The sequence below is a fragment of the Onychostruthus taczanowskii genome, unplaced genomic scaffold (assembly GCF_017590055.1).
Source record: "Onychostruthus taczanowskii isolate IOZ18803 unplaced genomic scaffold, ASM1759005v1 scaffold2, whole genome shotgun sequence".
NCBI lineage: Eukaryota > Metazoa > Chordata > Aves > Passeriformes > Passeridae > Onychostruthus > Onychostruthus taczanowskii.
In genome coordinates this window covers 4019396-4031750 of record NW_024499239.1, presented here as the reverse complement: position 1 = coordinate 4031750, position 12355 = coordinate 4019396, and the positions used below count along the sequence as shown (strand labels likewise).

The following is a 12355-nucleotide window of genomic DNA, read 5'->3' as shown; positions in this document are numbered from 1 at the left end:
ATTTTTAGGCGCCTTCACTTCTCTCAAACTCAGGATTTCCCTCCAGAAACTGGAGCTCAGTGACTGGACTGAAGGAGAATATAGGGGATGAAGGGTGGGTGAGCTGTGTCATTGCTGGATGCAGGCTACTGAGGGATTTGCTCTTGAAGATGGAACATCCTGAAACCTGAGAGTTTCCTCTGCTGCCTGGCTACTCCCACAAAACCAATTGATCAAATATGGTCCTCATCTTGCTCTAAAAGCTTATTCACACAGAAGGGGAGAAACTATTAGCTTTACCATTTTGTTACATCAGTAGCTAAATGGGGTTAGGAAGCCAATATTTCCAGACACAAGTTTCAGCCACAAGGCACTAATATGGCTTCGTATATAATGGGAATTTTGATCCTGTATATTTCATTCAAATTCATTAATGCAATGACAAATAAGCAAAAAAAAAAAAAAAAAAAAAAAAAAAAAAAAAAAAAACAAAAAAAACAAAAAAACCTTTAAAAACACATTTAAGTTGCCCAGTGAATGTATCAGGAGTTAGGAGATGGTGGTGCAAGCTAATTTTCCTGTGAAAAGCTATTTACCTTTTTTTCTATCAGAATATTCCTATATCCTGTTCCACAGAGATATGCATATTATGCCTGCATAATTATGCCTTTTCTGGTAGCTGACTTGAGACCCTCTAATCCAACACATCCCAAAATCTATAGGATTGCTGAAGATGTCAGAGTGTGAAGCTCTTGCACTATCCCCCAGTTTTCAAAAGAAGCTCTTGATTTAAAGCAGGCTTTACAAAATCCCCCCTTTTTACCTGTTTTTATCCTGCTGTCTCTGCTGATCACTCCTCCAGGTTCCACACTTATCACATAGATAGGCAAATCCCATTCCCGGTTAGATGCTCCACCTGCCACAGTCATTCCCAGTGATTCTGTGTGATCTTTCCGGACAGCCACCACCTTCTCATGACAGGTGACAGTGTGAAGGGTGCTCTGTGATGCAGAAAATAGCAACAACAAACACAGTTTGTGGGCATGGTGGCCTCCCTGACGGCTTTGGCATTTTCTACCAAAACAAACATTCATGGAAGTAACACCAAGACGCTTCCCAGCCACCTGGCCTGATGGCCAGCAGGACTCCCTCAGGGCCTTAAGCATCTGCACCATGTTACCACCAAGATAACTGTGCTTCAATAGTTAAAGTCAGGCACTGCTCCCATGAAAACCAGAGTTGTTTTAGTGCTAAGGCTAATAGAATCAGGTCCTTGAAATGTAAATAAGGAATTTGATTTTAAAAGAAAAAAAGAGTTCTTGATAATAATATCACTAGTGGCCATCATATCTTTTACTATCAGATTGTGCTTCTTATCCTGCTGCTTGCAGTCTGAGCATCATCTGTATAGTTAGTGAGAAGTAGTCCTCTTGGATTTGAGGAATGAAACCATTGGGGACATATTAGAAGAGACATATTTCATTTGATCTTCCATATATCTGTGTTTCTTTGTGAGTTATGGGTGGAAATACACTTGAAGAATAAGTGTTTCTGTTCAGGAAAAGAGAAGGATATTCACAGTGAAGAGCCAGCAGTTTCCCGGGTGCTCTTAGTGTTTCTGCTTGAAGGGTCAGTTCAGGACAGCCATCCTTATATTTCTGCCTCTGAGCAGGAAAAGTTAAATACACACAGCTGGTCATGCAATAACCAGTGCGTGAGTGAGGGTGCAACAAACCCACAGGTGCCCTCGGGATGGAGAACCACTGCAATGCAAGCTCCAACAAGACCTGTGAACTGAACGTCATGTTTACCATACACTCAGTTCTTACAGAAGGCAAATAAATCTGGATTTAAATGTTAATTGCTTTGCTCTCCTTAAGTATTTCACAAGCAGTGCTCCTGACATCAACTCCTGACAATCCCAGCCCCTCTTGCAGGAACAGCATTATCCATTCCAGGCTCATGTACAATAGCACGCTTCTAAATACATTTCAAATGCGTATTTAAAAGACTCTTCTCATTCACAAATGTGACCTCATATTTGTAATATGCAAAAATAATCTATAAAACTCATTTAAAGCCACATTAATCTCTTCTTAGAAATCTGACATCTCACAAAGATATTTTACATTGATTCCTGGGCCTGCAGCATGGAAAGTGGAGCAGATGAATCCACAATGTCTCCCTAAGTGACAATGACAGGACAAAGGAAAATTATGGCAAGTTTTTTTTTTTATGGGAATAGGGCAGACTATGTCTTCGTGCTTTTTTTTTAAAGGTATGTATGGTGGAACTAACTCCACATCAAGATTTCTGTGATGCAATGTTAACAACAAAATATAGGACCTTCTAGAAGCTTAGCAAAGGATTTCTCTGTGCTTGAGCAGATGAACAGTAGCTGCCACAGAGCTCCAGAAACAAAAAGGCAAAGAGCTCGGTGGAAAGAATTCTCTCAGTCTCTGAGAGAAAACCAAACAACACAGTTGTTTGGACATATGAGACGTGGTTCATGCAGAACATAGGCACTATGTCAGAATAATTTGGCTTGGGGCTTGCAAACAAACCTATGAATTTCTGAAGATTTTAAAACCTTCGGAAAGTGTTCTGCTCCAAATAAATTTTATGTTGTGATCCAGATAATTTTAACCTTTCACCTTTTTCTTTAAGGGGCAAATATTTGAAACATAATAGTTCTATCTTTATGCAAATTAAACTTAATGTTTCATCCATGTTTTGCAAAAATATCCTTTTTCCCTTGAAAATGAATGGCTTTCCACCAGGAAAAGGCCACTTTTTCAAACATGTGGGATAGGGGCGCTACTAATTTTCCCAAAATCGCAATCTGAAATTCTGTAGCAAAACATGAAATTGGGATTCTATTTGTGGCTCTGAGTGAGAGAGCAGTCCTGTTACTTATGCAGCATACATCTCACCTCAGACAACAAAAACATTAGAGCATTAGTGGGTTTATCAGTATTTTTTGAGGAATCAGCACAGGGAGAAAAGATTTCAAAGTACTGTTTAGGAACAAATTGTCCTGCTACATTTCAATGAAGAATTATAGAAGTACCAGTACTTGTATGCTGAACCACAAAGGACCAATTTTCTTTTGAAGCTACTCTTTCCCATGTCATTTTTTTATATGGCTGCAGACAGAAAGGATTTGGGGTGACTTGACTGAGACAAAGGCAGTGATGAAAGGAAAGCGAAGCCTTTTTTAGTAAACACACGTAGAACTCACTTGGAGGTATAATCGATAGCAAGTAAACCAGTTAAAAGGCAGTGTTTATCACTGACTGCATTTCAGTGCATTCTCTTCTAAACAATTGTCCTTCTCCGTCATTTTGAAGTGACCTTGGAGGTCAGGAGAAGAAAAACATAACAGTTCATCTCCTCCTCTTTTTATTTTTTCCTCCTTTTCTGTATATTTACTGGAAAATAAATATTTACAGCAGATTATCACAACATCAAAGCCATGACACGTGTCTTGCAGACAACAAAAAACATCTCTGTGTCTGTTTGGAAAATGTACTTCACCTGAAGGTTAACCTGCTCATATGGTCAGGAAACATTGCCTGCTCCATTTTCTTTGCCTAAGTCAATTTTTTTGCTCTAAGTACTAGACAATTAATTTGAAAGAAATAAGAAAACAGTTCCAATTAAAAACAAGTGCTATTTAATTAATGGCACAGCTCCCAGTGACTTCAAAGGAATTGAATCAGGCCTGTTTATATGTTACAGCCTGGCTTCACAACCTCAGCTGCACAAGAAAGTGTTTGTGACATCTCTTCTCTGAATGTCGGCAGCAGCCAGGAGAGTTTGGGCTGTGCTTCCCCAGTCTCTGTACAGAGGAAAACAGATCCATGAGACCCTGGGCAGGACCAATCTCTTGGCACACCACACACCTGGCATTGTTGCCACAAGAGAAGGACATGGTCACAAGAGATCAGCCTCTTTTTATCCAGAACCTTGTGGGCAACATGGCTGGTCACCACTGGCCTGGAAGAGAGGCACCTCCCCACACTGTACAGACTGGCTGTACAGATGGAGGATGGCTGTCCTGAGGCCAAGAGCTTGGCCCAAAGTGGCTCCTGAGCCACTGCATGAGCCACTCAGCTGCTGGAAGCTAGAGCTTATTCCTGATTCTGAATACGGGATTGAGAGCAGATTTCAGCCCATGTACACATACATGCTCTACAGTGAGAGCACTTTCACTCAAAGAGAGCATTCCTGACCATCTAATATCACTTTCCTCAGTAAGCTCAGGGTACAAAAAACACCTTAAAACTAGCCAGAAATCAAGGCAGCTGGCAATCCTCTATTAATGACATATAATAAAGCAATCCCACTGATGGCAGTAGGTAGCAGACTCCTCAGACCACACACACACAGGAGACTCCCCTGACAATGAGGTCCAACCATTTCCTTGGTTTTTGGGCAGGAGCATGTGCTGCATTAGGACACTGTACAGCCCCTAGGCTTGCAAGCATTACTCCTGCACTAATGCCTACTTAAAATAAATAACATTTTTTAAATCTTTCAAAGCCAATTTAAAAATCTTGAATTGCAAATTATGTTCAGTTAAACCTTCAGCAAAATATCATGAAATATTTAAACTGACAGAGTCATGCCCTATAAAAGGGCAACTAACACTCCAGTAATGTTTGCATCAGACCAAAAGTCCACAGTGCCTGAAGCTCATTGTGTCTACTGGCTGTACTGATCTGCTGATCTACTGCCAGAGCATTTTCTCCAGTAGAAGCCCTCTACTACATACACACAAAGCTAAAGGGAGGTAGGAACAGTTCAGAACTTTCTTTTTTTTGGCTGTGCTCTTCCCTGGAAAGTGCCCAAATGGTGGCATTGGACAGAAGCCCACAGCAGTACACCCACTCATGTGCTTGTGCAGTACTCATCTCTTGTGGAAAACTGGAAATCCCCCTAAAAGCTGTGGCCTATGCAACAAGAGATGATTCATTAGTCCTTATAGCACTTGCTCATTAAAGGAGTGTAATGAAGCTAACATTGTGCCTTCAATCTCACAGCTACCCAAAATATTGTGGGACTTACCGAGAGCTCCCATCCAACATCTCTTGCTACAGGAAGAGAAAATGAAGCTCTCAGGGCAGAGAGAGACAAGCTGTGTTCCCAAATAATCCCGTGTGGTATCAATTAATTACTCAGACCAACATGGTATTGTTAGCAGGTGCTTGGATCTTCCCTAGGAAGCATACAGTAGCAACACAAGCTAATTGCTGTCCTTCACATATATTCCTAAGGAAATCATTGCTTCATTAGAAAGTCATGCCTTGCAGATGCATGATTAGCTGGACACTATTTGCTGTTTGGTAGTAGCTACTGAACACTGCCTGCTTTCTGTTTTAACTCGTGCTAATTTGGTCCCACCGAATAAGAGCTGTGATTGTGACCTTGTGGAAAAGGAAAACTAAAAATACATAAATATATACTAGCATTTTTAACACATAAAACAACTGAATAATGTAGTTTTAAAAGACCTGCAAAAATGGGTATATTTTAACATTTGTAAAATCCAGAGCTAGACTTGTCTCCAGGCTGACAACTGTGCACCAAATATTTGGTCCAGAGGTCCCTTTAAGGACACAACTGGCTATCCATCAATTAGGATGAACTTAAGCCCTGCCTGCACACCTCCCTGATACACCCCTGGCACCAGTGGCTAGGGTCAAGCTTGCATGGGTTTGCATAAGTGGTGACACACAGGGTGATTAATGTAAATTAGCCCGACACGTGGCTTCAAATTTAGTGAAATAAACAAATCCAGTTCCTGCAAGGACATGCCTTGTTCTGTCTAAAGTGGAAAGAATAACACTGAGCAAGCTCAGAAAACATATTTTCAAAACTCTAGCTGCATTGGTTCCTACTCAAAACCTCGTATGTTTGAGCATCAGCATCTCTCTGCCTTAGGCAAAGAGAATATTGTGAGTCTAGATGCACTAAACACACACTCTGACCAGGTACACAGGGACAGCTGGGGCACAGTTTGGTAATCACAGCCACATCTGGGTGAGATGGCTGCTCTGTGCTGTGTCCCTGGTTGGTGCTGCACACCAGCAGCCCTTGCAGACCCCACACCAGGCAAGTTCCAGGTGCTGCCAGAGCAGAACAAAAATGCTTTGTGTCTAAAGCTTCACAGAAAGTCCTCGTGCTCTCAGCAGCCAGGGCATTTTAATAAATGAGCAACAGCCTAATGATGACCATAATTTTCAAGTAGGTTATGGGAATCTTTCAGGCCAGCATGTGAAAGCTTTTTGTCTGAAGACTATGCTACAGATGGCAAAACTTCAGAAAAAATTTCTTTTGGTTGGAGCGCATTGTCCTCTGCAGATTCACACTGCTGGTCAGATCTGTGGCCATGGCATGCACCACCACTGCCCATTACCTTCTCTTTCCCTCCCCACACCAGGCAGAGCCAGGGCAGAAGCAGTGGATAAATAATAATGAGCAGCACAGCCTTTGTGTTTCCATTGCCAAATAAGACATGCTTTTTCTGGTGACAGAAGCCAGAGATAACACCCTTGGACATACAACACTAGCTGCCCTCCCATTCCCCTGTCCCAGCAGAGACACCACCCAAGTGCCCTCACCTTGCCGGGGGTGTTTCTCTCGGCGGGACAAGGGTGGGAGCTGCCAGCACTGGAACTCCAGCCCGTCTCCTGCAGCAGGTCGGGGGTCTGCTGCCTGCTCTGCCGCGACACCACGAAGTGAACCTGCTTCTCGCTGGCCTGCGGGAGGAGCACAGTGTGAATACCATGGTGCAGCAAACCCCTGCACCCCAGCCCCAGAGTGTCTGTGAAATGCAGGAACCACTTAAACATTGGTTGGATTTCCCGTTAATGAGGTTGCTATGACATAAGCAGCAGCATCAGTTCAGGTCAACGAAGTTCATAAAAGTTTACTGCCAGCTACTTAATATTTCTCTTGAAAATTTGGTGTTAACTCTAAAAAATCCTTTCTATCTCCCCCAAATTTGGCTGAAAGCAGTGCTCCACCACAGTGGGCATTGATCAGCTTTCACCTACACCTGTGTATACCACTGCAAAGCAGCAATTTGCCTGCCATGGTAGAGAGACAGGCAGACTACCAGAGCTGTTGCTGCTTGATGAATGGAAAAGCTAAAAAAGATACAATTAACCCAGAAACCAGGGATGTGCTTAGGCTTGCCCGGTGAAAGTGGGGAATAAACAATGTAATTAAGTCCACCTGCATGCAATGAGCATGACAAACGTAAGGAAGCTTGAAGAAAGGGAGAAAAGGTATTTTCTTTAGTGCAATAACATCCTACTGCAGCAGAGCACAGAGAAAGAGGGTGGGCATAAGCAAGCACACAGGATAATAAAGTTTAGGATGGGAAAGCAGCTCACAAACTCTCACTCTAGGAAGAGCAGCTTCAAAGCAGATAACCCAAGCTCAAAGAAATAAACTAAACTAAACTAAACTGAAGAACAGTGTAGCAATATCCTCAGTGCTATAGAAGCATACTCAGAAGAAGGGGCTGCAGATGCATTGCTTGTTGGTACCACAGCCCCTGGGGCTGCAGACATTCTGGCTCGCTTGCTAGCACTGCTCACTGGGGAGAAGCTCCAAGGAAAGCTGGCATTGAAGAAGCAGCTGAAAACCAAACCCAGATCCAGTTGCACTATTGAAATCAAATCTCCCACAGACAATTAACAGAAGCCAGAGGAAGCTTCTGGGAATTTTGTTTTTATAGCTTGGTTTGTCCTTTCTGGAGCTGAATTCAATAGCTGTAGCTGAGAGTTTAAAAAAGCTTTGGAAAAATGTCATTTTAGTTAAGAAAAAGCAACCTACCTCTCCTAAACCTCCAACTTCAAGCTTGAAATGTACATGTTCAAGCCATGTTATTTTCAGTGAAGTAAAAAATGTGCATGTCTTTGTTACTTTCCCAATATCTTGGGGGATGCTAGTTTTTTTACTAGAAACTCAAATCTTCACAGCTTCATAGTATATCATTTGGTGCAAACACACGTATTTCAAACCTCTGGACTCTGGACTCAACTAGTACCCCAAAACAGAATTCTGTATGTTGGAAGAAAGGAAACCACCCTGGTCCCTAGTTTGTAATATGACTGAGATGGAACTGAACAGCACAAGATTAAACGTCCCAAGGGCATGTGGCCCTATGAAAATACAGTTTTCTCAAAAATGAACAGTTTCAACTTAACTTCTTTTTGAAATTTATCTGCTGCCACATGGTAAGCCTCAAAGCTGGTTATTTAGAGAAAGGTTGTAAAACATGATTAATTCTCATAGAACAACTAGCAAAAGTTCAACAAGAGTCTCTGTTGCAATGGCACATTTGTCTACGGGCCAGTCAAGCTGAGTAGTTTCTCAGAAGTCAGAGTGGTTTAGAAAGTTATCCAAACAACAAGAACAGCTTTTGTATTTACATACATGTGAAAACCCATTAATGTTTCTACTGATCAGATTATTTATTGCTGATTCATTCTGATCTCTCCCTCCCTCTTACCAGTGGCTTTTCCCACAATTCTTTCTCTATATTTTATGCTGAAGTGAAAAATAAAGAAAGGAGGTGAGCTTTGATACCAAGTGCAAGTCAGAGCTGAAACACTCTTCTAGAATTAAAATCTGTTACAGCCAAGGCAAATCGAGCGGGAAGGCAGAGACACAATGGAAACTTCTGATCATCTAGTGGGTAATTGCATTTTAGAAAGGGACACCAGGGCTGCTCTTGGCAGAAGCTGGCCCATGCCTCACTGGGATGATGGAGCATGGATATGCTCCACACCACAATCTGCTTGTCAGAGGTAGTTGTTGGGTAGAAGAGCTGCTCATCTGTTCCTAGCAGCTGCTCTGAGCTGTGGTGGGGGAAGGAGGTGAGGAGGAGGGTGAACATCTGGGGTCAGTAAAGTCTGACTCAGCCCATGTAGCTTGGCTTGATGCGCTCACATGGGCACCCCATATCTGTTACCTTGCACCTTTTCTTGTCACTCTCATGGAAAACAGATGTGGACTGTCTCGTTATTTAGATTCAAAGTGCCACTTCTGACACAAGGCCGTGGCTTAATGTGACAAACAGGAGGCAGCAAATTCCCAAGTGTTATGATGTGTGCACGTTCCTAATTAGCACTTACACATTTTCCTCATTTCAGTTCTTGTGACAGAGCTTAGACCTTATAAACAGCCAGACCCCTAATCTACTGATTAGCAACTGCTTCACATATGCTATTGTATAGTTTCTGTAGACCTCAATTGTCTCAATTATTCATTATTTGAAAGTCAAAAATAATCAGATTACACAGAAATCTGACAGTCTTCCTGCTGTGCTTGGTTTAACAAGCCACTGCACTTTTTAGTGAATGTTCTGTTTTTAAAGAAACTGATGTGTATTTGCAGCTTTCACCACCATAAATTAGAAGACCTCAATGCACTGCAAGTGACATGCTGAGCTCTCAACAGGCAGGAAGGATGCTGTTGAGAAATCAGAAGACACAGTGAAATAGCCCTTCGTGTAAGAAGCAAATGCAAAACACCTGTGGCTTCAGTATAAAGGTTTTTCTCTGGCATAACATGGAAACAGGAAAGGCAAATGATAATTGATGAAAAACATAACAAAAAGGACACAGGTTCCAGGAATTTTGCATCAGATAAATGTGATTCATAGAGCTCACATCAATGCAATATAATCCTGGCTGTTTGGAAACCTGAGTTGCCCCTTTCATGGGCTTGTTTAAATTCCCAGGGATTGGTGTGCATTTCAAGCATTATTATAGTTAACATCCACTCTTTGGAGACCAATAAGGGCTTTGGTTGCACTTTTAAACACATGTATGTGAATACTCTTGTTAGTTATTTTTTCCTTTTCATCTCATGTGTTTTTTGCTTATGAAGAACTGATGCCTTGTTTTGTAGCCATAAAGAACTGTTTCAAGAATAATAGCTTTTTAGAAAATTTTTCATTCCAGACTTGTTGCCCTCAGAGAATTTAAACCTTTCCCCTTTTGCCTTCTGTTCCCAGTTAGTGAGCTACATAAGGTAATCCAGAAAGGTCTGCACCAGAATTTCTACAACTGGCATTATGTAAGGGCATGGCGTTTTTTTCACCTATGCTATAAACTTCACAATAAAAGTTAGCTACAACCAACCGTGAATATATGCTAACACAGAAATCCTTTCCACAAAATGCATGGATTTGACTGTTTGTTTCAGTCTGACTGATATTACCCTGATTATACCCATCAAAAAGAAGAAGAAGCTGGCCTGATTTGACATCTTGTTACTGAAGCTCATGAATTTCTTCAAAATGTGAACAGTCTACATGCCTTCAAATGAAATGCAAAATTGCACAAGTATAATAACAGCTATAAATATGAGATAAAAGCAACAAAAGATTCTTGGCTTTGCTTTTTATGTGGAGGTTTTCTAAAAACAGTCTGCAAACAAAAAACCCAAATTGGTTCTGGATGAAAAATTAGGCAGAAGCTGACCAATTTTGCAGCTGAGAAAGGCATGGGGGTTTTTTTCATCAGACAGTTCTGTGTTAGCACCATTTAGTACTCCACATGAGTCTAAACAGAGATTAATAACTACAGATCCATTTCTCCAAAACAACTGGATTTCCATATACTGGATTTAGGTAAGAAATATCTACAAGGTGTGGACTACCTTTCAGTGGTAGTCCACTGCCTTAGTCTAGTGTGGTTTGCTCCAGGGCTGAACCAGAGAGCACTGTGACTCCTGAGCCAGAGGGTCAGGATTCTGCTGGAACCAGTGCTGCCAGGGTGCAGGCTGGCATGCCTTCGGGCAGCTGGCATCACTCTGGTGATGATCGGAGTGTACAGATGTTTGCACTGATCTATACTTTCCAAAATCTGATGGTAGCATGTGCCTCTGTGGGAGTCTATGCTCATGTTCACACCCATCCACAGTAAAACCAAGGAGCAGTCAGAGAAGTAAATTCCCCTCCAATCTTGACTCCTTCCCTCTTTCAAATACACAGACTCAGTGTTTGGCCCTTGCTTTGAAATGGATGGTGAAAAAACACTGCTTGGGTTTCTGCACAGCTCCAACCCCGTGGTTAAAGTGGGGAAGACAAACCTGTATCAGCTGGGCTGCGCTCTCCGGGCTGCCGTAGCGATGGTCGTGCCCATTGATGGCCAGCACACGGTCATTCTCCTGCAGCTGCCCATCACGGGCAGCCATGCCCCCTTCCAGCAAGTTGAAAATAAATACCCCTGGCTCGTCGGCCTTGCGGACCAGCTTTATTCCCAGCTGCTCATCCGGACTGCTCTTGTTTAGCACTACATGGAAGCTGTCATCCCTGTTGCAGTGAGCATCAAGGGAAAGTCCGCTGTTTCGGCACCGGTACCTCTGCTCTCGGAGCACAGTCAGTCGCAGCACGTGGCAGGGTTGCTTCAGGATTGACAGGGCATAGTTGTGAGGCACATTTTTGATGTCCAAGCCATTTACCTGGAATAGAGAAGTGTAAATCAGCGGCAGAAAGATGGTCTATTCTGAGCTGGCACTGAGGAGGGCAGATCTATATACACAGATGTCTTCATATGCAGTGACATGTGCTATTTCAAACTGTGTCAAGCAGGAGGCCAAGTTTTTGGTGCAGAACAATCTTCCCCGCAAGGAAAGGATGCACTGCACAGACAGTGTCTGTCCTTTTTCTTCCCCTCTCTCCCTGATAGTCTCCAGACATACACGTTAGTTTTCATCTTTCTTATTGCTCTTTCCCATGCTTCAATATCCTTTCATATATGTTAGTTTTATTCCACAGGCTTCTGATTTCAAATTGCCTTGCTAGCCTTTCTTTTCACTCCCACTGTTTTCCTGCTGTTTCTTTTCTTCTTTATCTCCCAGCTGTTCTAGGTACAGTAAAAAAAAAAAAAAAAAAATTCTTCGCTAATGAATCTCTAATTATAAAAAAGGAAAGAGCCTCAAGTACAAATTTAAATGCCTTGGATATTTACTAACAATTATGCTGATTTACCACAATAGAGAATCAGACTTTCCTTTTTTTCCTCAGTGTTTTCCAGGTAAGATTTAATTCAGATGAGAATAAAACTGTATAACTACGACTTTTTAAATTTGGCTGAGGAAAAGAAAGAGGAAAAAAGACTTTCCAGTCAATCCCATTATGTTCATATGTTCATAAGAATGACTAGGCATTGCACTTTATATTGCTAAATGAAAACCAGTTGCAAGATTATATTTCATCACTGGCTGAAAAACCTGAATCAGACAAGATATTTCCATGTAGCTTCACATTGCACAGGTTGAACCATTTAAATATTAAGAAACATCTCCAAAATGTAAGAGAAATACTCCCCAGCATGGATAAAAGCATTTG

The 12355-nt window shown here is 41.9% G+C and overlaps 1 protein-coding gene across 1 annotated transcript in view; it reads right to left on the bottom strand.

Moving 5' to 3' along the window:
* LNX1 (ligand of numb-protein X 1) overlaps positions 1-12355 on the bottom strand; it is a 65688-nt gene that overhangs the window by 9992 nt on the left and 43341 nt on the right. Inside the window, exons 6-8 of the mRNA XM_041402630.1 lie at positions 11095-11466; positions 6606-6743; positions 803-980 (exon numbers count right to left, since the gene is read on the bottom strand). Coding sequence (XP_041258564.1) covers positions 803-980; positions 6606-6743; positions 11095-11466 — 688 coding nt within the window. The remainder of the gene's footprint in view (positions 1-802; positions 981-6605; positions 6744-11094; positions 11467-12355) is intronic.